The following is a 27,646-nucleotide window of genomic DNA, read 5'->3' as shown; positions in this document are numbered from 1 at the left end:
CTGTAACTTATTTGTCTTTTTATGATCAAAAATCAAACCTGTCTTTCATAAATCCGTATTTGACTGAAGGTGAATCACAGCTGCATCCAGATGAAAGCTTTCTGGTTCCTTAGAATGAGTTGTTACAAGTCGTTACAAATACAGAAGTGGGCGACGCACCGAACCGAGGCGGCCATGTTGCATCGTGACCGTAGGTAACCACGGAAACCGAACCGAGGCGGCCATGTTGCATCGCCATTTCTTACATTCAGTGGCGGTAAAAGGTGGCTCAGGTAAACAATACCACATCACCATGACAACATATTGTCAGGTCTGTATTGTTTTGCCTCGTGCTGGCGGACCACTTGTTTATCCTGTTACATGCAGCGTCTGTTGTCTGTCTGACGTCTGCCACATTTCACCTGAATGCAACATCAAGAATACGTTCAGATATGCAACCGCACCGCTAGATGGGGGGGATTTCCTACATATTATACCTTTAAGTTAGGAGTAATGGTTAAGGTTAGGCATTTGTTTTGGATGGTTAAGTTTAGGGTAAGGGGCTAGGGAATATATTATGTTAATGACATGTCCTCACAAAGATAGCCATACAAACTATGTGTGTGTGTGTGTCCTTTAGTTTGCACAACTTTAAAAACAATGCAACATGACAACCAGGCTCAGGCTGAACTGAAAAATGACACCTGTGTTCAGGAGGTCACGACTCACGACTGGAGCGTCCTTCACATCCTCCTCCTTCTCTTCTCCTGAGAAACAGCAGGTGAACCCTTTAACCTATCCCAGCATGCACTGGGTTAGGGTTAAGGTTAGGGACCCTAACCCTTTAACCTATCCCAGCATGCACTGGGTTAGGGTTAAGGTTAGGGACCCTAACCCTATCCCAGCATGCACTGGGTTAGGGTTAAGGTTAGGGACCCTAACCCTATCCCAGCATGCACTGGGTTAGGGTTAAGGTTAGGGACCCTAACCTTAACCCTACAGATAGTGAAACAGACGACAGCAAACAACGGTGACAGAAAGCCAGAGGATCACATCTCTCCGAGTTTAGAGCTGAAACTCGTGTCGACAGCTCGTGGAAGAAGTTATAAAAAAAAAAATACAGAAAGAAAAGTGAACACGTTGCCCTGGTTGCTATAGGAGACGGGAGGAAAAGAGGAAACCCTCTGTGGGATGGACCCTCTGGATTTGGACGCTGCCATCATCTATATGCGTTTCATATTCCAGAGATGACAAAAGGTGAAAAGCACAAAGCATTCTGGGTAGCCTATATACTGTAAGGGTGCCTGTTTGGACACTTTTCAGGCATCGATCTCGGCTGTGTCAGTGAGAACAGTGAGAACAGTGAGAACAGTGAGAACAGTGATAACAGTGATAACAGTGAGAACAGTGAGAACAGGACTCAGCAGCGTCTTCATCTCCACACGTGCACGCGCTTAGGAAAAAAAAAAAAAATCAATATCAGACATAACAAACGGGACGGAGGAGGATCGATGTGTAAACACCTCGGCTCGGTGTGTTTCTGGGCATCAGCTGAAACAGAGGCAGAGCTGGGGGGGGCAGTCTGGGGCAGGTTGGGGGGGGGTAGGTGTTGTTTACCACCCAGTGCATGCTGGGAATGATAGAGATAGATACCCGGTTTAAACGATGGAGTAAAAACATTATTTGACATCACGAGCATCAAGTAGCTCCTTGAGTAAATGCTGCTGCAGCTGACACCGAGGATCAGATCACTCCATTCACACACACACACACACACACACACACACAGACACACACACACACACACAAATATGTCAGTGGCAGTCTCAGTGTCTCTTGTGGTTGTGCGATAGGACAGACAGAAGACTGAGGGAGTCGTTTTAAGAAACTCCTGGAGGTTTATTTAACCTCTCGGCCTCCTGTCTGTCTGTCTGTCTGTCTGTCTGTCTGTCTGTCTGTCTGTCTGTCTGTCTGTCTGTCTGTCTGTCTGTCTCTATATTCAGCTCAGACCGGGACATCGTCTGGATCCACAGCAAACACACACAAACACACACACACACACAAACAAAAACCTCCAGAATAAGAAGTGTAAGAAGAAGGTTTCTACCCGGCAACAGCAGGAAACAGAAATATTCTGACATGAACTAAAATAAGACAAAGCGTTCAGGGGGATCCACACACACACACACACACACACACCACAGAAACTGAAGTGTCTGTAACACACGGTGACGGAGCAGCGGCGGCCACAGCTGCACACACACACACACACACACACACACACACATACACACGACCACAGGAATGTGGAGCTGGCACAACCCAGGTGTCATCATTCAGGGTCGTGACATCGCTGCAGGAGTGTGTGTAGGGACGAGCCTGTCACCGGACACCTGGGGCATGTCACAGAGTGTGTGTGTGTGTGTGTGTGTGTGTGTGTGTGTGTGTGTGTGTGTGTGTGTGTGTGTGTGTGTGTGTGTGTGTGCCCATGTGTGTGTGTGTTATTCTGAGCCACGTACAGGAGTTGTGTCCTCGTTAACGTTTTATCTAATTACACGTGTGCGTCCCCGCTAAGACGAGTGAAAACATCTGCCGTGGATTCAGAGCGACGGCTCCACGAGACGTTCAGGTTTCATACTGGATCTCAGAACCCGCTCTGCTAAAATCATTCATACGTTCAATCTGTTCAAAACTGGACGACTGCGACCCGCTCCTCTCTAAAACCTCTCTCACAGCTCAGGATCAGTCCTCACTTCTCTTCAGTTCAGTTCAGTTCACTTTATTGTGCCATAGGGGAAATTAGTTGTGTATTTCAGAATCGATTTTAAGAATTTACTGATGACTGTTAAAGACCCACGGGGATCGACTGGTGGTTAACCACAAAGGTAGTCCAGTAACACAGACTCAGGTCCTGCTCCTCTAGCTGCCTCCAGAGCCGCCCAACTGTGAAGAGTCACTCACTTCTTTCTAATCACTTCTTTAAACTTTATCCATCACAAAATGCTGAAAAAATTACAAGATCATCATATTGTGACTTAAAGGGATAGTTCAACATTTTGGCAAATTGGCCCATTGCCATAGTCCCTATAGTCATAGCAGTAGGTTCGTTACCTTTAATTGTCGGTGCAAGCTGTTTTTAGAACGGCGGAGCAGAGCCGCGAGCTGCTCAGAGCTACGCTACGGAGGCTCATTATGGGATTTCTTGGTTTCCCTCATCAAACTCATCAAATACACAATCCAACAACTCCACAACGCTCTGGTGGACAAGTTGTGAGCTGCACATTCACCACGCTATGAGATAATAACACAACGTTACCACACAGAGTTGTTGTAGAGGGAAATACAGAGACTGTTGATGAAAAACTGTCCCTGAAGGCAACGCGCATCCATCCAGACCATGCAGCAGAACATGTTTGATCCTGGAGCTGCAGGAGGAGAGATGCAGGCTCATCACCACGACGATATACAGCTGGATGCAAAATTAGCATCTAAGATCGTTTCACAGGAAGAGAAAATAAATTGAACTTTCTGACATGAATTTGGCAAAATATCAACAGATCAATGGACAATTAACAATTAATAGTTCTAGGACTCAGTGGTGTGATAAACAGTTAGCTAAAAGACGTACAGTAAGTAAAAAAAAAAGATCCAAATGGGTTCTATTGTCCGCCTCATGCTGTTGCTATGGTTACCTGCAGTAAAATAAACCCCACACACTGATTCAGGAGAGCGGTTCAAGTACTGACCAACTATGTTGTTAAGTGTTTGTTAACACAGTTTTAAACGGGAGGGCTTTGCCAGGCCGGCCAATCACAGACAAGTATTTTCCATGGCGTCAGCGTGGACCCAGCTGCCTGCCAGGGAGAGGGAGAGAGCGGTCGGCGCGGTTAATGAAGGTCAGAGATGAGTTAACGCAGCTCGGCTCGGCTCGACTCGGCTCTCACTTAGAGAAAGAAGGTGGAAAAAGAAAAAGAAAAAAAAGGAAGAGGAGGAAGGAAGGAAGATGAAGGGATGGAAAGAAGAAGATGGCATCTGGAAAAACATTTAAAAGTTTGAGGGCAGGACGCCACTTTTCCTGGCAGGGATGATGCATAGTGTATCAGCACAGTAGCACACGCGCACACACACACACACACACACTTTCACACTTAACTCAGAGGCATTAACACACACACTATGTGATAGTATACTGTACTGTATATACCGGGTGCTTCATGCAGCCTGTGTGTTTCACTCCAGTGTGAGCTAATAAAAGTGTCGGGCCCATTCCTCCCAGTCTTTAAAAAGCTCCTGTGGAATGGCAGAGATGAGTCACAGCTGCCAGGAGACCACCAGCATGTTCAGCTGGAGTCACACACACACACACACACACACACACACACACAGTCATGTTCAGCTGGAGTCACACACACACACACACACACACACACAGTCATGTTCAGCTGGAGTCACACACACACACACACACACTCCTTCATCTTTCCCTCTCTTCTCAGGCCAAGTCGTCCGACCAGTGTGTTTTGTACCTCTACTGACTCCACGTCCATCCCTTCATAAAGAACTGGCTCCTCTGACTGTACGTTCCAATATCCCATAACATCAGACTTATGCTGCGTTCAAAATGACTCGGAAGTTGGAAAAAAATGAGCTTCGAGTCGTAAAAAAAAAATGAATTGAAAGGCGTCGAACTCTGAAATTACAGGTCGGAAACTCTGGTATCATTTCAGAGCTCCGACTTTCCGACTTGACGTCACGACAACATCAAAACATGGCGGCCCTTGTCTTCTTAAGTTATTTGTTGAAGTTTTAATGCATATTTTTGTGTATTATTGCAGTAGCCTATATGAAATATGTTTATATTAAGCTGTGAAATTGTGTTCCTCGTATGTGACGGAAATAACGTTTTAATTAAATAACTGTTAATAACTGCTATCAAGGCTGTAACGTTATATGTGACACATCTGCAGCGTCTCCTCTCCTCTTCATTTGCCTCCAGAATAAACATCATTTACTGCTGCAGTGAGTTTTCATATTCAGCTATGAGCCAAACTTCCTTCAGGTATCCATGTTTTTTCTCTTCCTAGTTCCTGCAGCGTGAACACAATAATGTTTCCGATTTGGGAATTCCAACCTCCGAGTTGTTGTGAACGCAGCATGAACCCTCCTGAGGTCAGAGGTCAGAGGTGAAGGACAAACACACACACACTCATCTCTACTGTCGGTATTATTTACACAGAAGCTGGATTCATCTTCACACTTGAGCTAAAAGCCCGTCCACGTGCACGTGCACACACACACACACACACACACAGCGGGCAGCGATGTGGGCCAGCAGAGTCCATGGACTGTGGCTCTGAGCTGAACTTTCCACTGTTCGCTCTATCACACCGAGTCCAGAGGCTGCAGCAAAGCACTGTGGGACTGATCCAGAGTCAGTTTGCTGCGTTTCCACTGCAGGTTTTCGCAAAATAAAAGTGAAGCGATATTTCTAAAATTTCAAAAAAGTACAATTCTTATCTGCAGGTGATTACATTGAAAGGTGTTTTTTTGTTAAAGAGCCGTAACTCTCGTGAAGTCTAAATGTCTCGCGACTGTAACAGAAGGAACTTTTGTTTGGTTATTCACACGGACATGTTTTTATGTGACACCGCCGGAGTTAAAGTTTTATTAAAATAACCTGGTTGGCTCAGACTCGGCTCATCCAGCGCTGCTTCAGCCTCTGTCAGGAGGAGACAGAGTCTCTGGACTGCAGTCAGCAGTCAGCTGTCCTCTGATCAGTGGCTCACTAAGCATTTTTAATTGGTGGATTCTCAGATTTCTTTTAAATGATTTACTCCCTGACAGGATGACCAAACTGTTCTGACTCTGAGACCCAGGTTTTAGGTTTACATCCATTATTTTTAGATAAATACATAAAACACACAAAAGATCTGGTACAGTTTCCCTCTCTCACACACACTAACACACACACACACACACATCAGCTTTGTGCTTTAACCTGCGTGTGGCCGAGAGCCAACGAGTCGTACATTATCTTAACAGCTGCTGGCAAATAACTTAACACACCTCAGTTCAGCTCATTAACACACACACACACACACACACACACACACACACACACACACACACACACACACACACAAAGTGCCAAGATCATCAGAGGAAGATGAGATTATAATCACTGAAAAAAAGAAAATCTAAGTATAATGGAGATGATATGACGCTGACATCCCTCAGGACCGGTAACAAACCACATTATTGATTGAAACAACGAGCAAAAGACGAGGAAACTGGACCAACACATTTTCTACTTTTGACTTTGACTTTTTCTTTTATACATTTACTTACTTCTACATGAATTAAATGACAGATGATTTAATCCAAAGCAACTTGGATGTGAGTATCAGTTATTTGACTGAGCTGAGTGAAATCAATGAAGTATAATATCTCTGCACATTTGGAGGTCGCCCTGTTTGTTCCAGCTGTTTTCTTGTTGTTCTGCTGGAATAATCCATCTGTGACATTCAGGACACGAGATCGAGTGGGAAAACTGAAACCTCTAAGAACGGATCGTTACGTTTCCACTAGTTTAACTATGATTTTTAACTCCTAAGTGACCTCTGTGTGATAAATGTGCGGGTCACATATTATTATTGAAAGCAGAGTGTATTTATGTCTGCTGCATGTCTGGACCGGGCGCTGCTTTAGACATTTATCAGGCAAAAATGCTAAATATTCTTTGTTTTTACAATAGTTTTTGACTGTTTCTGGGTAAAACAAGTATTTTAAAAACGTCACACTGAGCTCATGCAAAAGAAGTTTTGTTTTTTTTCACTATTTTCAACTAAATACTTCAGAAAAAGATGAACTGATTAATCAATAATTTAATTTTGTAATTTCATTACAGTCCTGCTGCCTCTGACATCTGGCTGCGAGTGGAAACATCAACTGAACATTTTTCATTCCTTGTTTCCATGTTTGTTTTTTATTCTATACAGTTATTTAAACTGTGCAGAGAAGTGAAACAGTGAGTTTTCACCCTGTGGCGTTCGGTGTCGAGCTGACAGCCCGTCAGACATGAAATGTGTATGTACACACTCTGTGGAGTGGAAAACGCCGGTGGGGACGGAGGAGAGAGAGAGTGTGATGACAAGTCCAACATGTCCACACACTCGCCACACACACACACACACACACACACACACCTGCAGGCCCTGTAAACATGAGGTTGATAGAGTTGCGAAACGTGGAGACACAGAGAAAGTATGCTCGCCACCAACAGCGTCAAAACTCCTCCAGAGTTCGACCAAAAACACGATTGGAATTTCAGAAACTGTGAGAAAACTCAGGTCTGAGTTTTACTACGAGTCAAGCAGCTCTGCTTACATTGGCTCTGATCAGCTGTGTGATATTAGTAACACTAGAATCACTCTAAACCAGCCACTGTGTGATATTAGTGACACTAGAATCACTCTAAACCAGCCACTGTGTGATATTAGTGACACTAGAATCACTCTAAACCAGCCACTGTGTGATATTAGTGACACTAGAATCACTCTAAACCAGCCACTGTGTGATATTAGTAACACTAGAATCACTCTAAACCGGCCACTGTGTGATATTAGTGACACTAGAATCACTCTAAACCAGCCACTGTGTGATATTAGTGACACTAGAATCACTCTAAACCAGCCACTGTGTGATATTAGTGACACTAGAATCACTCTAAACCAGCCACTGTGTGATATTAGTAACACTAGAATCACTCTAAACCAGCCACTGTGTGATATTAGTAACACTAGAATCACTCTAAACCAGCCACTGTGTGATATTAGTAACACTAGAATCACTCTAAACCAGCCACTGTGTGATATTAGTAACACTAGAATCACTCTAAACCAGCCACTGTGTGACATTAGTAACACTAGAATCACTCTAAACCAGCCACTGTGTGATATTAGTAACACTAGAATCACTCTAAACCAGCCACTGTGTGATATTAGTGACACTAGAATCACTCTAAACCAGCCACTGTGTGATATTAGTAACACTAGAATCACTCTAAACCAGCCACTGTGTGATATTAGTGACACTAGAATCACTCTAAACCAGCCACTGTGTGATATTAGTAACACTAGAATCACTCTAAACCAGCCACTGTGTGGTCGTCGGTGCCAATAACCCACTGGTTCCTCTCTTTAGACTGAGATCTGACAATGGAGACAATAAAAGTTCCCGTTCTTCTTTTCACTGCGGTTATCAGAGCTGCAGCGACAAACTCAATCTGACATGATCTGTTCTGTTTTTTTGTTTGTTTGTTTAGTTTTTAAGGTGGAGCTGCTGTGGTGCATTTGTAGAGAAACAAACCTGGGAAATTCAAGCTGCATTTCTACTAAAATGCCATGAAAAGCAAAATCTAACCGCAAGTCCTCATGACAAGAGTCTAACGTGATTCAATTCAACACAGTTTGATTAGTGATTTCACGATTATTAATTTTCTTGATTATTGTTAGAGAAACAATCACGATATTACGATTATCACATTTCACAACACTATGAATGTGTAAAATCAAATCAAAATAGTCAAAAAATAGAATTGTACTAATTATTTACACAGAATAATTTAGTTAATATTCAAGTCATTAATTGAAATCTATTAAGTTTGTTTTTTTTATTACAAATGAAACGCTAACTCTGAGCTCCTACCAATTCAATGTTACATTCGGAAAATGAACAACATTTAAACCAGTATCATACATTTACCTTTATTTTGGTGCGTATTTGCCTTTATGGTTCCGACATAATCTTTTCTGGAAAGTGACGGTATTTAGGAATCATGGCGATTAATTAACTAATTGTGGCGTTTAATACCGCGGTTAATTGCGAAAACAAGTAATCATGACATCTCTAAGTTTGATCATAAATAATCATATAGTTGTCCAATCAAAAGGGGCTTTACAGCCTGAGGTCGAGAACTTCAGCACCTTTACTACTGAAATATTTGACCCCGTGACCTCCTGGTTGTCAGGCGGGGTCAGGTCCCGTCGTCAGGTCCCGTCGTCAGGTCCCGTCGTCAGGTTCACTCGCTCACACAAGTTCAAAACCGTTTGAACCCCGAAGGCGTCGGAGGAACAGGAATCTGAGGAAGCCTAACCCTAACCCTGTCAGGTGTTTGACCCCGACAGCAACAACAGTTCACGGCCCCGAGGTCCAAGCAGTGGAAACAAACTTCACATGTACGACAACAGGACAAAACCATGTCCTGATATTTCAGCTGAACAGTTTGTGAATCTGTTCTCAGGTCAGATCAGATGGACGGGGCTGCTGATGTAAACATACAGTATATATATATCCCAGCCATGGTAAACAATGTTATTAATGGAAGCCCAGGAACAGATAAGTGCTGCTTTGGTAAACAAAGACATGCTCTTATCTGATTGGTCAGGCAGCACTTCCTGTGACTCAACAGAGCAGCAACAGAAAGTCAGTTGTAATCTAGAGAACATGACGGCACCGCGACGCTTCATTCACCGATTTAAACTTCATCAGAGAAACGTCGGCTCCTGTGATTTGGACATTTCACTTATTCACTTATTTGATTAAAAAGGTCAGATACAACACAGAGACGCTCATATATTGAAGCTTTTTAGTCACTTCTTAAAACTCACTTTTATGGAAAGGCAGTCATTTGGTTTTATTGCTACTGTCCTGCTGTCTCATCTATTTATTATTTTTGTTACATTAGTTTTCAGAGGTTTCTTATTCTATGTGTTTGGTTGAGACCCAACAAAAGTTACATCGTCACAGTTTTCATCATTTTTCTATGAAAATGTAATAAAACCAACAACCATCCCATCAGAGATCATCATGTAAACGCCTGCCAAACCATTTGTTTTGCATGGTGCAGACCTGGGGCCTGTACTGCGAAGGAGGCTCAACATACCTAGGCTTAGTGCTCAAGATGCAGCTCAACAAACCCTCAAGTCCGCCATCAGAGCTCAACGGTACTGTGACGGTGGTTATCAACTTAATTAGTCAAGTCCGGTTCTCAGCTTTGTGCTCTGCGCGCGTTCACATAAAAGGGGGCGTTTGACGTCATATTATTCTACTTCCGCACGAAATTGATCCACAACGGCGCTTCTATAGCCGGTTTTATGATTAAACTCTGAACAAAACCTGGTCGGGACCAGGTTATGAGCTAAGCATAAGTTACCATGGTGATCTAGCCTCGTTAAAAGACAGTCACCTTCGCAGTACAGGAGAGGCTGGCTTTACACTCAACATACCTCGCTAACACACTAGACTGGCTTCGCAGTACAGGCCTCTGGTGGTGACGCACTATGAAACTTATGATGAGCTGCTCCACAAAAACACAAATGTACAAACTCAGACATGTAGCTCGGCTAAATGATGAGGGGAAACTGGGAAGTTGATAAAAACTTGAAACTTCAAAGCGTCCTGAACCCGGTTCTTAAAACACAATCCAACACACGTTCACCAGCAGCAGCTCTGCTCCAGCTCTGACACAACACAACACAACACAACACAACACAACACAACACAACCAGGGTTCCTACAGCTTAAGCCAAGTTAAATTTAAGACTTTTTAAGACTTTTTTAAAGCCACTTGAAATGAAATTTAAGACCGACTTCACAATAAACACAAATGCAGAAAAAAAAGCACCACATCAATTACATAGGGTTAGGGACAATTTTACCCACTTCCAAGGTAAAGTGACTGCTACATGAACATTGGATTGTGTCTCTTTCCAGCTGTCCTTTCAAAATAAATGTCTCTTTCCAGCTGTCCTTTCAAAATAAATGCATAAAAAGTCCGGAAAAACAAAACAAAACACTGACTCGGGAGCTGGTGGCGGTGAGAGATTTAGCGTTGACGGCCGCCACTAACTTCTCTATGTCAGAATGTTACCAATTATTTTGAGATTTGAGACTAATTACAACCATAAAATACCACTTACCATGTGTTAACATTTTTAAGACTTTTGAAAAATTGATTTAAGACATTTTAATGCCGATTAAGGCCTTGTTTTTAGATTAATGAATTCAATGCCTTTTAAGACTTTTTAAGGATCCGTAAGAACCCTGACAACACAACGGGCGTGAAGCAGCACTCACCCTGTCTTTGTCGTCGGCTACGTCACACAGCACGTCGTCCAGGTCCAGGATGCCTCCGTCTCCGTGTTCCAGCCGATGGACCTGCAGCCAGTAACCGGCATCCTGGAGGAAACACAGAGGAGACCAGGCCTTTAGAGTCAGAGTTCAGATTTCACATTTCTTAACTGAAATAGTGCGATGCTTGTGGTTTGTACTGGGTACTGTGTACTTTTTATATATTTTTTTTATTCAGAGATATAGAGATGTACCTTTAATGGTGATATTTATTAGAATTCCTATTTTTAATGAGGTATTCATTCATATTCTTACATGTAACTAGCAGACTTGGCACACAGCTGCCAACCCTCTCCTTTCTTTCCTGGTTTCTCTGTTTCGTTATGTGTTTGTGATATGAGCATGTGGAATAGAATAGAATAGAATAGAATAGAAGCTTTATTTGTCATTGTAAAAGAAAATACAACGAAATTGCCAGTGGCCTCTGTGTCAACAAATGCAAACCAATATATATATACACAACAAACACATACACAATGGAATTGCCCTTTAAGGGATTAATAAAGTTGTCTTGAGTCTTGAGTCTTGAGTCTTGACCCAAGGCTGTCTGAACTGACATACGTTACAATGACTTGTTAGAGAGGGGGGAAACTCAGCAATTCCCATTTTACAGCCAATAATAAGTCAATAAACACGTCTGCAAATACAAGTAAGTTGTTGATGAGAAGCACTGACAAAAAAAACAAGACGTATTAATAAAAGATTAAATCTCAAAAAAACGACTCTCCAAGTGGGACGTGCAGGAGCCTCTGACCCTGAGGGAGGGGGGAGGGGGGGGGCCGGCCACAGCTATTTTTCAATTTGACTGGTGATTCCTTGTCAAACGGTTTTGACATGAAAAACACACGGAAAAGGTCACGTAAGATTAGAGAGAGAAGAGGTGGAGGAAGAAGAAGGGGGGAGAAGAGAGAGGAAAAGGGTTGTCAAAGCAAAGTAAAGGAAGACAAATCAGCTTGGGAGGGGGGGGGGGCGGCTATTCATCTGTATTCATAGAAGAACGCAGCTCAAAGGTTTTTACATGCATCACCATGACACAGAGATAAATGAGACCAGGGGGGAAAAAAGTGTAACATCCCTTTATCACGGTTAATAAGCTGCCAGAAGATTCAGAGAATTCACCCTGATGTCTCGACTTGTGAAAACACAGAATATGACTTTAGTGCAAGTTACAGGACTGATGCAAAGTGTGGGTGGGCGTCATTTTCCAAAGCTATGAGTCGAGACCTGAACGTTTGGGTCGCCCTGACGATTACAGCCTCATTAGCCATGACTAAACATACGATTTAAAAAATGAGCCTGAAGCGAGAGGAGGTTAAAGGGATAGTTCAACATTTTGGCAAATCGGCCCATTGCCATAATCCCTATAGTCATAGCAGTAGGTTCGTTACCTTTAATTGTCGGTGCAAGCTGTTTTTAGAACGGCGGAGCAGAGCCGTGAGCTGCTCAGAGTTACGCTACGGAGGCTCATTATGGGATTTCTTGGTTTCCCTCATCAAACTCATCAAATACACAATCCAACAACTCCACAACGCTCTGGTGGACAAGTTGTGAGCTGCACATTCACCACGCTATGAGATAATAACACAACGTTACCACACAGAGTTGTTGTAGAGGGAAATACAGAGACTGTTGATGAAAAACTGTCCCTGAAGGCAACGTGCATCAGTGGTTTTGCATTGTACTGCTATGACTATAGGGATTATGGCAATGGGCCAATTTGCCAAAATGTTGAACTATCCCTTTAAATTCTGAGTTTTAAGTTGATGGACAGACGACACTTGTTTTGCTTTTTTAGGATTTAGCACTAAGTAAATACTTAGTGTTTTAGCCCAGAATCAACATAATGTTACAGAGACGAAGCTAAGCTAAGCTAACTAAGCCTGGTGGAGGACAGACCTGTTTCCTTCCTTTATTTAGAAAAGAAATAAACATAAAAAAGAAAGAAAAAAACACAGTTTTTAATGTCAGAGAATATTTTCTGAGTTTTTTCACACTCAGTAATGTTTAAACCTACAACAGAGACTATCAAAGCAGATATTTATTGTAATATGGAAAGATATGAAGCATGAATAAATCATGACAGCTAGCCCCGCCCACATTCCTTGATTGACAGGCAGAGAAAGTTCTTAAACAAAGAAAGAAAGATAAGAGGACAAAGTTTGTAAATGTGTGTTTGGATCATCGAATAAGAGCAAAGGAGGAATATTACAGACAGAGATGACAGCCAATCAGAGCACGAGGATGAAGAGTGAGTTTCCTGTCAGCTACACACACAATGAGGCTGCAGTGACAGATGTCAGTGTGTGTATGGTGTGTGTGTGTGTGTGTGTGTGTTTGACAGACTCTGTCACTTTGTGTAACCCTTTGACACAGAGACCCTGTGGACACACACACACACACACACACCGCCACACACACACACACACACACGCTGTAATTGGCCTACTTTTCTTCTTAGGTTTCAGGATACACTCTTGACTCTTCTGACACTTTTCCCGTTTCGTGTTGTGGCAACGACAAAATACACAAACAAGTTGAAACTGTTACAAGTGACACATCTGGATCCAAACATCCAAACATGGAGAAAATGTGTGTGTATGTGCGTGTGTGTGTGTATGTGTGTGTGTGTGTGGTGTCGGGTCTCTGAACACTGTAAAAGTCGTATCTGACACAGAAATACAGGAAGCGGCCGACGTTCAGCAGATCTACATCTGTCAACAAGCTAATGCAAACAAACGACTGTGTGTGTGTCTGTGAGCACGAGCTGCGTCTCAAGCGGCTGTGGTGAGTGTGTGTGTGTGCGCGTGTATGTCTGTGTGTATCTTTGTAGTTTTTTCCAGAGCAGCTATAAAAAACAACAACAGCAGCACACAGAGGAGGAGAGGAGATCAGAACACATTCAGCTCTTTGTTCTGGATCAACTGAAACATCTCCACAAAACCACTTCACCGTGGTAACTAACTGTATCTGTTGCATATGCACAAACCTTAAAGGGACATTGTGTAGGAATTCCTCCCATCTAGCGTTGCGGTTGTATATCACAAGCAGCTCAGTCATATTTTTCACTAGGGCTGGGACGATACGCTTTTCTCCCGATTCGATTCTTCTACGATTTTTTGGATGGCGATTCGATTTAAATTGCGATTCTACGATATTGCCGATTCTCTTGATTTTTAGTCTTTAGCATTTTTAACATTTATCTGCACACAAATACTGTAGGAGCCTATAAATGAACATACTCCATTATAAAGTGAACTTTATACCCTTATAACCCTTTTCAAAACCTGTACTCTCTGCATGTAAAAAAGGCGAACAAATGCACATTGCACAATATTAAAAAAATACTCAAAAAAAGATATTGCGATATGTGAATCGATTTTTTCTCCCACCCCTATTTTTCATGCTGCATTCAGGTGAAATTGGGCAGACGGAGTAACGGCATAAACAAGCCTCTATGTAAACAAGTGGTCCGTCAGCACGAGGCAAAACAACACACGTGACAACATGTTGTCATGGCGATGTGGTATTGTTTTACCGGCTTTCTCTGGACTTCTGTGACTAAAACGACATCTGGTTTGTTAGCGACGGCCGTCTGCCCGACTGCAGGTGAATGCAGCATCAGTGTAACGCTCCGTTCCTGATGAATGAAAAACAGACTTTTGAACCAAATAAACGATTTTCGTGAATAGAGAACAGGATTAGTTACACAATGTCCCTTTAAGGAGATGAAATGAAAAGCTAAATATTGCCAGAACACATCATCAGATGCAAAATGTGTCACAGATGAGACGTGTCAAATCTCAGTGGAGTCTCACACAACTCACACACACACACACACACACACACAACAATGAGCTGGTGTGAATTCCAGCCTGTTGCTGCTCGGGCTTTTCTTTAAGGCGGCGCTGAGTTTAGATTGAATAAGTGGTGTCATCAAAGTGTGTGAGGGCCATATTATGTATGTATGTATGTATGTATGTATGTATGTATGTATGTATGTATGTGTGTATGTGCCAGGACTGTGAAGGCGCAGTGTGTGAAGTGTTGTGTGTGTGTGTTAGTGTGTCATTCTGTGAGGCCAAGTTCGTGTGGTAAAAATAGCTCATGGCAAATGTCATGGTGCCAGTCACATAGTAAACAAGGTTATAATACCAGAGATGAAACAAACACACACACGTACTTGTATCACTGACATAATGCGTTACACACCCACCAACGTTTTAACCTTCACAACTAAATGCTTCACCCTAATCCTGACTTAAACCCAAGTTTAACCTTAAACCTAAACCCAGATCACATAGAAAACTAACTAAGCTACAGCCCAGCAGTGACAGAAAACACACAACACAGCCGTTCACCCTCACTTTAACCTTCACAACTGAACTCCTGACCCCCATCTAAACCTGAACCTGAACCTGAACCTGAACCTGAATCTAATCTGAACCCTAAAATCAAGTTTCAACCCTCAATCAGCCTTTTGAACGTGTGTGGATCAGCCCCAACACTCTGTTACATCTATGGTCCTCACAAAGATAGAAATACACACACAGCTACACACTCTGTTACATCTATGGTCCTCACAGAGATAGAAATACACACGGAAAAAAGACACACACACACACAGCTACACACTCTGCTTCAATCTTTCCTCTTCGCCCTACTGTAGCCGTTCCCTCGGGGCCTGACTGAAATTCCCATGATGCTAATCTGACAGACCCTCGTCTGAAGTCGTTGCATAAAAGACCGAGGCAGATCTGGAGTCAGATCAAGAGGAGGCTTCTCCCGCTGCAGCACAACAGACCTGGGATCAGACCTGCGATCAGGCCAGGGCCGACACGCTGGGGGAAAAGCCCGACACTAAATCATCACAGACAGCAGAGCAGGTCCACGCTGACAGAATCTGGGCTCTGCAGCCAAACACCGAGTGTAAAATATTATATGTTATTTTTACTGTCCCTTACAGACTGAACTGATCCTGGACCAGGCAGTAAAAACTCTCTATGTTATTTTTACTGTCCCGTACAGACTGAACTGATCCTGGACCAGACAGTAAAAACTCTCTATGTTATTTTTACTGTCCCGTACAGACTGAACTGATCCTGGACCAGGCAGTAAAAACTCTCTATGTTATTTTTACTGTCCCTTACAGACTGAACTGATCCTGGACCTGACAGTAAAAACTCTCTATGTTATTTTTACTGTCCCGTACAGACGGAGACAAGAGGAACAGCTGAACTGATCCTGGACCAGACAGTAAAAACTCTTCCACTGAGACGCCGGTTGAGAGCTCACGCCAGATAACTCGCAGGGAAACAATGACATTTATTTCATTTAACAACAACGACGACAAGACGGAGAATAAAACTGGGAAAGAGCTGGGAAATATCAGGCCTCAGATATAATAAACAGAATCTCCTTTGAGCTCACTTGAACTTCATGTTAATGAATGAATGAATATCATTTCTAAGCAGCTCTGGTTTCAGCTATGAACAAGTTCAGTTAAGTTTATTTATCATTCAACATGTTAAAAGCATGAAGGAATGAAATGTGTTACTCAAGTCCAGCAGTGTACAGGAGAAATAACATTTATGAGATAGAGCCTCTAATAATAAATAACTTAAAAAACCTGAAAGAATAAACAGAAATAGACACATAACAAAAGATTAAACCAAGCAGCAAGCAGACACTTTCCCATAAAGTTGGAATAATTTTGTTTTCAGACACATTCTTCTTTTTATTTCTATTTATACACGTTAGTATTCACCTTTAACCAGGTGCAATGAGTCCCAGTTACCAGTTTTGAGAAGATATAGGGCCTACACTTATTTATCAAGGATAAATCACTTTGTCACAATCATTCCATGAGAAGAGGTAGAAAAAAAACTTTTTTGGGCATCACTGTAGAAAAAGAAAGAAAATAAAGACAGAAATTCAAGGTGATCACAGCTGTGGAGGGAAACTTCCACTGTTGTAGTTTCTGCAAAGACAAAGCTTCTAAACCAAAAGATGAAGAGCTGTTTGATGCAGAGTTTTGAAAATTGTGTGAAGGTCAAAGGTCGAGCTCAAGCTGCACCAACACTGCAGAACACACACACACACACACACACAGACACACACAGCAGCAGCATCAGTCCAGAACTCTTTTTCAAACCAAAGCAGAGCGGTCGCCTAGCGCCACAAACACTGATGTGATTTATTATGGTTACACTGATACACAATCCACACACACAGACACACACACACACGCGCGGTCACAGCTGGTCGTCACAGGTGCAGCAGGAAGCTGTAACGTTACGCACAAACTCCACGATGTCGGTGGAAGACGAGGAGCTGGACTTCCTGTCGGACGGAGCCGACGAGGACGAGGACGGTGATGAAGCCGAGAGGAACGACCACGTGGTGAACTACGCCGAGCTGCTGCTGCTCCACCGCAACATGATGAGGTTCGATCACATCCACCTCAACGGCGTCGTACTGGACCTGCTGGTAGGTCGGCCGCCGCCGCTACGTCTGCCCGTTAGGGATGCACATGATTAACCCTTTAACCGTTAACCGATAACAAGAACTTTGACCCATTAATACTATCGGTTATTTATTTATTTTATTAGCTCCTCATGTTGTCATCTCATGGGGGCGTGTCGACACGTGCAGAGTTCACTGCCTTCAGTCAGATTTAGCAGCTGAAAGTTCCACAGGAGGACTGACAGTATGAGCAGCAGCCCCCATGAAGGAAGGACAGACAATACATGTAGCTACACGGACATAGACGTCAATCACCTGTAACTACGGCGCTGAGAAAAAAAAAAAAAAAAGAGTACGTGGCTGCTCTCCAGCCGGTTCACCTGCAGCTCCACAGAGCAGCTGTCAGAGCTCTGCTGCTCCTTCAGCCTGGTGTTTGGCTGCACTTTGTATAAAAACACTTCTACATTGGACGATCTAACCTCCAGAGCGCGATCAGCTGAGACAGAGCTACTGATCAGCTGAGACAGAGCCACTGATCAGCTGAGACAGAGCCACTGATCAGCTGAGACAGAGCCACTGATCAGCTGAGACAGAGCCACTGATCAGCTGAGACAGAGCCACTGATCAGCTGTCGCGGTGAACGTGTGTATTTAACGGCAAAAAATAATAATAATTGGAGCGACCAATTTTTTTTTTTGCCGTTAAATACACACATACGCCACCAGCGTCGTAATCTTATCGGTTAACGGTTAATAATCGCTTAACGAGCGTCGGTTATCGGTCAGAAAAAAATTCAAAATGTGCATCGCTACTGTCCGTCCATCTGTCGTCTACTCGTCTGGTAAATCACAACAACGACCTTTTCAACAGAACGAGGACGAGAACGACAACGACTCCGGGTTCTTCCACAGCTGGGTGGAGGACATGATGTCTGCGTTCGGCTCCGTCATGTCGCCGGAGGATTGGTCCACGTCGGACAGCGACGATGTGGACCGGCGCTACGCTCCGGTCCACCAGGACTCCTTCTCCTCCTGCTCCTACAGCTCCGACGGCGCCGACCGCTGGCCGCCATGGACGCCCAGCGGCTCCGCTGAAGATACCAACCTCACACCTGGACCTGGACCTGGACCTGGACCTGGACCTGGACCTGGACCTGGACCTGGACCTGGACCTGGACCTGGACCTGGACCTGGACCTGGACCTGGACCTGGAGCCGAGGCCGAAGCCACCGAACAATAAACAGCTGCTACAACATCTGTCAGGTTCACGTGTCAACGCCTTCAGAGACTTGATAAGAGTGTGAAATCTTAAAAGGGATAGTTCAACATTTTGGCAAATTGGCCCATTGCCATAATCCCTATAGTCATAGCAGTAGGTTCGTTACCTTTGATTGTCGGTGCAAGCTGTTTTTAGAACGGCGGAGCAGAGCCGTGAGCTGCTCAGAGCTACGCTACGGAGGCTCATTATGGGATTTCTTGGTTTCCCTCATCAAACTCATCAAATACACAATCCAACAACTCCACAACGCTCTGGTGGACAAGTTGTGAGCTGCACATTCACCACGCTATGAGATAATAACACAACGTTACCACACAGAGTTGTTTTAGAGGGAAATTCATGCTAAACCACTGATGCACGTTGCCTTCAGGGACAGTTTTTCATCAACAGTCTCTGAATTACCTCTAAAACAACTCTGTGTGGTAAGTTGTGTTATTATCTCATAGCGTAGTTTGCTGTGAAAGCGGTGCTTCACACATGTGCCTGACACCTCCCTGCTGCTGAACTTCTTTTCTCAGGGTTCGGTCGACTACGGGGAAGTGTTTCAACCAACATGGCGTCCTCACAGCAGGAAGTAAACAGGACATCTGAAACAGTGTGTGTGTTAGTGGATCCTGTCGATCAATAACTTTTTGGTTCATGTTTACACACTCTCCACTTCCTTCTTCGTGCCATAAAGCGATGCAGCAGCCTGGTTTTAACACAAAGCAAAGCGCAGAGATTCATGCTCTTGACCACAACAAGTCCACTTTTTCTGCTGCATTCAAGACAAGTTGTGAAAAATGAATTGAGCGGCATCAAACTCGGAAATTACAGGTCGGAAATTCATGTATCATCCCAGAAACCTGATTCTGTAACAAAAGTTATTTGTCATTGTTTTCACACATCTTCATCTAACTGTTGCTGCGTGTATTTGTCGTGTTCAGCAGTCAGCCACAATATGACAAACTTCTTTCTTTGGGGCATCCTACAGTAGTTTTCTCTCCCACCAAGTCAACCTGTAGCGTGATGTCAGAGGTTGCAGCTCGGACTTCTCGGTTACTTCTGAGTCGTCTTGAACGCAGCATTCGTCTTTGATCTCTTGTGATCACCGTGGTGATACACAACGTGTCTCCTCTTCATCTCCATCCCTCCGCTCTGCCTCCGTTCCTCTGCTATTCTTAGCTCCTGTCACTTCCCCTTCTCCTTCACGTCCCATCATCCCTCCTCTCTCCCTCTCTCTCCCTCTTTGTACCTTATGAAACTTTAACTAAACGCCGTCCTACACTTGACACACATTAAAGGGGATGTTTGATTCAGCAGCTCTGCAGTGAACCCTCTCTGGGAGTTCCTCCTCCATCTCCCCACCCGGCGGCTTCACAGCAGCACAACATCAAAACACATTTATTATAGTGTAACTCTAAACTCTTCATTTGCAAGTTTATAGTGTGACACCGTTTTGTTGGTGGGTGTTTTTTCTGGAGTGTTTCCTATTTTGCTGCAGCCTCCTCTCCTCTCCTCCTCCTCCTCCCTCTCTCTCTCCCTCTCTCTCTCTACTGGATGGGTTGAAACACGACATGTGGAAGATCTGAGAGAATAATTAAGTGATTGTAGATTTAGGATTAGAGGGGGCGGGTGGGAGGGGGGGCGTATTTAAAACCAAGGCCAGATGGAGGAAGTCACTTCAAGGCAGTAAAGTTGGTGGAAGCTGCTGAAATTAAGACAAAATGATACTTATCTTGTGTGAGGGCAAACAAACAGAAAAAAAAACTAATTCAATCAGCGTGAACACATGCTTCATCCTCACAGCAGGCGACACCGACCAACACAGGATTATCAACATACAGCAGGCTTATTGAGTCCTCACAGCAGAAACCACATCTAAACCACACAGAGCAACTTAGAACAGAGTTGTGAATCACACCGTCACCGACATCCATCAGGCTGTTTTCATTCTTCTGCAAATGGGAGATGAGCTGACAGACAAATTCATTTCCCTTTAGGGATTAATAAAGTATCTTATAATATACATACATACATAATGACTGCGTTGCGTTTACATTCAGTATCTCGGTTTTGATGGTTATCCCGATTTATATCAATTTAAACCCTAACTTAGAGGAACCTGGTTATTCAGTTTCCCGTATACATGGTAAATACCAGTATCCCAGTTTCTGATTACTGCGTCTACAACAGGAAGCGCAACAAATCGGAAATCTATACAAATCTGAAAATTTACCAATTAAAAATGCTGCCATGTTACAGCCTATAACTTGATAAAGGGTTAGGGTTAGGGCTATGTAATGCAGACTCATCGGTTCATTGTAAAACCTACGGTGAAACGCAGAAACTCCCTGCTCCATCAGTGAAATCCAAACTTTTGCCTCCTGCTGCAACACATAAGATGTAAAAACTCTCATCATCATCATTCTTTCGCCTGATTTCCACCGAGGCCGTCAGCGCCGCGGAACGTCAGCGTCGCGGTCACCGCTGCCGATAGCTGTCACTCTAATCAATATTAATATGTCCACCGGAAGCGCCGCGACACGTCTCAGCAGCGTCCCAGCCGCGGCTCTCCGCGCCGCAGCGCTATCAATCCGTAGCACTTCTATTTTTGACGCTCCCGTTGCTAAATCGCGTCAAGCTCAACAGAGCCGATCGCACCAGACAGGAAGTCAGACACTGTATCAAAGTAAAACACTTCCGCTCCCTTTCAAAATAAAACACAACATGCACGTCATCTAACTTCACAACAACATTACGTCGGAGAATAAAAGTCAGCTGTGTTGGACTAGGTGCAGAAGCGGTCGTCATGGAAAACTGTACTGCGAAGGAGGCTCAACATGGCCAGGCTTTGTGTTCATCTTCCAGCTCAACAAAACCTCAAGTCGGTTTGTTAAGTCCGGCTCTCATCTTTATGGTCTGTGCGTGTTCATATCAAAGGGGGCATTTGGCGTCATATGATTCAACTTCTGCACGAAATTGATCCACAACGGGCTGATTTCAGCCAAGAGGAGTGCAATTGTTTTAATGGAGAGAGTATGAGCGATATATATATAAAAAAAAAAGCACGATCGCAGTCTGAAGCAACAGTGTTGCTGCAAATACGACAAGAGAGGAGGCTGCTTTTAATTTTTCTGACAGCTCTTGCGCTATTATATGAAGCTTTATCCATTTAAACTAAATAAACTAGAGCAACATCAACTGTCATTTTAAATTGTGTTTTATATTGTTATATATTCCACTGATCGCAAGTATAACGCGAGTGTGTGTTTTATTGGAAGCGAGGCTGAATAGGTTACAGTGGGGATTTTTTTAGGTGCTGCACTACAAGCAAATCTCATATTGCCTCTGTACAAAGACAACAAAGACCTTTTTAAATGTGAAAACAGCGAAGACTTATTCAAGATTTGCGTTTGGGCAACACTGATATATAGCAGGCAAAACACTGGAATTAATTTATTCATGGCCACATTAAGTGAAGTTATTAACTTTACTGATTATCCATCTGATTGTCTGTCCTGCTGCGAGCGAACAACTTCTTTCAGTGGTGACCATATACTGTATAAAGGTGGTGACTGACTGTAGGCTATATAAAATAATATATATATAGCCTAATATATAATGAGCTCCTGACGCTCAGCTCAACGGGTGAGGAGGCGGAGACAACTCTCAGCGGAGACGCTCAGAGAGAAAGTAAACAGCAGCGGATCAGCTGATCTCTCCCTCCGTACAAACGCTCCGTTCTGATCCAGCTCCACTGGACTTTCAAAGTAAAGGTGACGCAGCTGTAAATAAATTAAAATAGTGAAACATCAAAAGCTGTCGCCACTTTGTTAATATCAACCGCTCTACACTGTATCAAGAGCAACGATCTCGCGTACGTTCCGTATTCTCGCGTGAATACGGCTGGCTCGCAAGGCAGCGCTGCGCTGCCGTAACACGTCCGGTGGGGATTGACGCCGGGCAGAGGACGGAGCAAAACCGCGACGCTGACGTTCCGCGGCGCTGACGGCCCCGGTGGAAATCAGGCGTAAAGAAACTAAAAATAACCTTTAAGTCACCTAATGTAACGTCTTGTCCTGTTTAATCCCTTGACTGAAGATGTGAAGGCTGTGATCTGGGAATGAGTGCGTTTGAAGTTGAAGTAATTACACTTCAGACTTTAACTGACAGGTCAGAGCTGAACTTTAATCACGTCTTCGTCTTCGTGTCGGGACGATTCATCCAGGTGAGTTGTTCTGACATCTGAAAAACGACTTGAACACCCAGCTGCTGTGTGTGTGTGTGTGTGTGTCAGTGTGTGTGTGTGTGTGTGTACAGGGGCTGTGATGGTGAAAACACGCAGCAGCTCTCTGAAGGGAAAACCTCCTCCCTGGATAAATAAAGGTTCACTACCACTTTGTTTCCCAAAGACCTCCGAGGATGTGTCGCCACGACGACGGCGACGCTCCGTCACGTTCTCAAACAGAGAAAATCAAACACATCGTCCTCCTCCACTTTATCAACTCCCCGTCTGATATCGGCTCAGGGGCTACACACACACACACACACACACCTACACCTACACACACACACACACACCTACACCTACACACACACACACACACCTACACCTACACACACACACACACACACCTACACCTACACACACACACACACACACACCTACACCTACACACACACACACACACACACCTACACCTACACCTACACACACACACACACCTACACCTACACACACACACACCTACACCTACACACACACACACACCTACACCTACACACACACACACACCTACACCTACACACACACACACAAAGAGCCTTTGACTCCAGTAGAACGACACCAGTGAGGGGAGAGAGGTGGAAATTGGAAAATGCCATTGGAGTGCTACGTGATGTGTAGAAACCACAGACGTGTCGGTGCAGCGTGGTGCGGTGCGGTGCGGTGCGGTGCGGTGCGGTGCGGTGCGGTGCGGTGCGGTGTGTGTGGTGTGGTGTGGTGTGGTGTGGTGTGTGTGGTGTGGTGTGGTGTGTGTGGTGTGGTGTGGTGTGGTGTGGTGTGTGTGGTGTGGTGTGGTGTGGTGTGGTGTGGTGTGTGTGGTGTGGTGTGGTGTGGTGTGGTGTGGTGTGGTGTGGTGTGGTGTGGTGTGGTGTGGTGTGGTGTGGTGTGTGTGGTGTGGTGTGGTGTGGTGTGGTGTGTGTGGACTCGGAGGGGGAAAAGAAAAACTTGTTCATTTCTTCAAACTTTTTGACTTTTCTCAGCTGATTCAGGTTTTTACACAGAGACGACTCTTATTCTTTAGGTTGAGGACAATATTTCCCCCCACGTGCAACATTTTTCATTATATATGTTCTTTTCTAATTTCACTTTTGCACATGCTGCTTTGTAGGGGTGGGAATCTTTTACTTTCTCACAATTCGATTCGATTCTGATTTTTGCGGCTACGATTCGATTCAAAATAAATTTTCGATTCAAAACGATTTGATTCCTAATTTGTGCTTCAGTCTGTCGGTGTGAAAGGATCCTCATGATCTACTCCAGTCTGCTTTACAAGACAGAATGACTACAGTGTCTTTTTCACATTTATTGAGTTTTAAACATGTATCCATGCTTAGATGGAATTATTGAAACTGTTGCATAAAAGCAATATCACATGTTGCTTAAGTAACAAAATTAAAAGTGCCTCTTTATTAAAAAAACAGTGCAGTTAAACATGCTGCCTTTTAAATTCTAAGGAAACGGAGGCCGACAGCCAGCAGATTTGTTTCATTTTTTTTATTTTTTAAAATCGATTTTGGGACATTTTATATCGATTCTGAATCGTATTAAATGAGAATTGCGATTCTTTATGTGAATCGATTTTTTGGCACAGCCCTACTGCTTTGTTTGCTTGTTCGACCTACTTATGTTGTGGCCTACCTTGGCGTGTGACATCGAAAACGTTGCTCTGCTGTTTTATAAATGAAAACACAGCAGACCACTGAGTGATGCCGGCTTATGAAACACAGGGCTTTAAATCTGCCTCCAAATATACAGAGCAAATAACATTGGCAAATAAGAATCTGGCCCTGACTCTCTATGGTTTTATATTAATGAGCCTGTGAGAGCGGAGACAGATGGATGAGGAGATGAGGTGAATAAAGGTTTGACCTTTGGCAGCCTCCTCTCCTCTGCTCACACTGTGTTTTCTTGGCCTTTGATGGAAACCTCTTTATTATTTATAACTAAAGGGGCCGCAGCCTTTTTGGCCCCCACACATCTACGCAGCGGGACGGGGACGGGGACGGGGGCGGGGACGGGGACGCGTGTTCATTCTGCTGAGAGCGGATGATGGCAGCGATCCAGGAGCTTCAATTCCACTCGGCTCGTCCGTGGGGAGGAATGTTTGGAGCGACGGCGACGCTCCGAGGATGTGAGCGTGCAAAACACTGTCATCAAACCATAGAGAAAGAGTGCTGCTGCTGCACATGTCGTACCTTTAAAGGGATAGTTCAACATTTTGGTAAATTGGCCCATTGTCATAATCCCCTACAGTCATAGGAGCAGTAGATTCGTTACCTTTAATTGTCGGTGCAAGCTGTTTTTAGAACGGCGGTGGTTTCCCTCATCAAACTCATCAAATACACAATCCAACAACTCCACAACGCTCTGGTGGACAAGTTGTGAGCTGCACATTCACCACGCTATGAGATAATAACAGAACGAGTCGTTTCAGAGGTAAATTCAGAGACTGCTTGCTGAAAAACTGTCCCTGAAGGCAACGTGCATCAGCGGTTATCCATGAATTTACCTCTAAAACAACTCTGTCTCGTAACGAAAACCCAGAAATCCCATAATGAGCCTCCGTAGCGTAGCTCTGAGCAGCTCACGGCTCTGCTCCACCGTTCAAAAAATAGCTTGCACCGACAATTAAAGGTAACAAACCTACTGCTGTGACTATAGGGATTATGGCAATGGGCCAATTTGCCAAAATGTTGAACTATCCCTTTAAAAAAAACTGGCACATACACTTCATATTCATCTTCTCTTTTTTTAAACGGTTCTCTGTGCTGTGGCTGTCTACAGATATCTGGACCTCCAACGCTCTTCTAGTGCAATTAAAACAACAGTAGCCATTGTAAGATCTTCGTCGATTATCCTAATGGGCCAATTTTCCAAAATGTTGAACTATCCCTTTAATCATCAACAGGTGAGGGTGAAATCCAAAATCTAACAATCATTTTAAACAATTTAAAGATGTTTTGTTTTGTTTTTTTTAAATCTGTCCTACAAACCACCTCCCTGCACACGGCGTCAACTTGGAAAAGGATGAAGCTTTCTGACGTCTTCAAGTCTCAGCATCGTCTCGTTGTTTTTAGAAACAGATTTTCAGTCTTCAGAGACTTCAACTCTTTAGTATGACGTGTTTCTTTAATGAGATATAAGTTTATATCACCACAGTGAGCAGGATTCATGATGTGATGCTCTTGGCAGTTCAAATTCGTCCCATAAAAATCCAAGTCTGATGCATTTCCTTATGATAAACCTTTCGTTTAATGAACTGAAAACTGAAGACCTTTACAAAACAGACCTCAAATCACAGTAATAGAGCTCGTACACACTGTGATGGCAGACACACGCACACAAACATGAGTCACGTCTTTTCTTTCTCCCAACAATTCCTTAACACCGTGTCCTCTTTCTCGTGCTGCGTTCGCTGCCTCTCGGTCGTGTCCGTGTTTCAACCTCGTGTCCTGCCACTGAACTCTGCTAATGTTGCAGAAACAGAAACCAGAGAAAGAGAGAAAGAGAGAAAGGCTGGAATACGTCAAAAAAAAAACAACCGCAACGGCACCGAACAATGTGGCCTTTCAAAGAAAAAGCTGCTATCTGATGAGAACAGGCGGCCGCTGCAGTTTAACATACTACTACAGTCTAAAGATAGACTCAACTACACCACTACTGCCCCAACCCTACGAGCAAAGACGTGAAAACTGAGGCAGGTAGATTCAACCAGCAGATTCTAATCAGCACGTTGAGCTTTAAATGCAGCAAACAAGATCATCTTTATTCCTCCTCCTCCTCCTCCTCCTCCTCCTCCTCTAAATTACTCATGTGATGAACAGAATCAGACTAAAAAGGCAAAATGCACAAGAACAAAAAACCAAGAACAAGAGGATCTCGCGGGGACAAAAGCAGGAGATTTCCAGCCTGTAGCTGATTAACATGATGAATAATGAACCAATCACACGGCTGCTGTCGCTAACGACCGGCGGAGAGAGAGAGAGAGGATGGAGAGAGAGAGAGAGAGAGAGGATGGAGAGAGAGAGAGAGGATGGAGCGAGGAAGTAAAAGAGAGAGAGGATGGAGAGAGAGAGAGAGGATGGAGAGAGAGAGAGAGAGAGAGAGAGGATGGAGAGAGAGAGAGGATGGAGAGAGAGATGGTGGCACAGGAAGTAAAAGAGAGAGAGGAGGTAGATTCATGAGGCTGCAGGTTTTCCCCCCGAAAACAAACTGAGTCATCATCAGGATCAGGATTAAATCTGGTTCCCAGCTCAGTTCTTTTAGAGTCTCGCACCGACTGCAGTGAAGAATTACACTTTACATTTACTCTATTTTTATTATTTCTACTTTTAAACGCTGCTGAAATACCACATCACTCCATCTTTTCCTCCATCACTTCCTTCAGTCATGACACACGGACAGAGCCACATGATGAACTGTGTCATTTATAGGGAATAAGCTCAAATAAGAAGATAATAAATACTTATA

At 43.8% G+C, this 27,646-nt stretch overlaps 1 protein-coding gene across 13 annotated transcripts in view; it reads right to left on the bottom strand.

Moving 5' to 3' along the window:
- The window catches only part of pard3ab (par-3 family cell polarity regulator alpha, b), a 304,350-nt gene that overhangs the window by 238,186 nt on the left and 38,518 nt on the right, over positions 1-27,646 (bottom strand). For all 13 annotated transcript variants that reach the window (XM_085803913.1, XM_085803917.1, XM_085803908.1 and 10 more), the window contains exon 2: positions 11,116-11,217. In XM_085803913.1, the coding sequence (XP_085660039.1) occupies positions 11,116-11,217 (102 nt within the window). The remainder of the gene's footprint in view (positions 1-11,115; positions 11,218-27,646) is intronic.

The sequence above is a fragment of the Trachurus japonicus genome, chromosome 17 (assembly GCF_045865225.1).
Source record: "Trachurus japonicus isolate A0001 chromosome 17, Traja_1.0".
NCBI classification, from domain to species: domain Eukaryota; kingdom Metazoa; phylum Chordata; class Actinopteri; order Carangiformes; family Carangidae; genus Trachurus; species Trachurus japonicus.
Note: the sequence above shows the minus strand (reverse complement) of the source record. Positions and strands in the feature narration are given on the sequence as shown.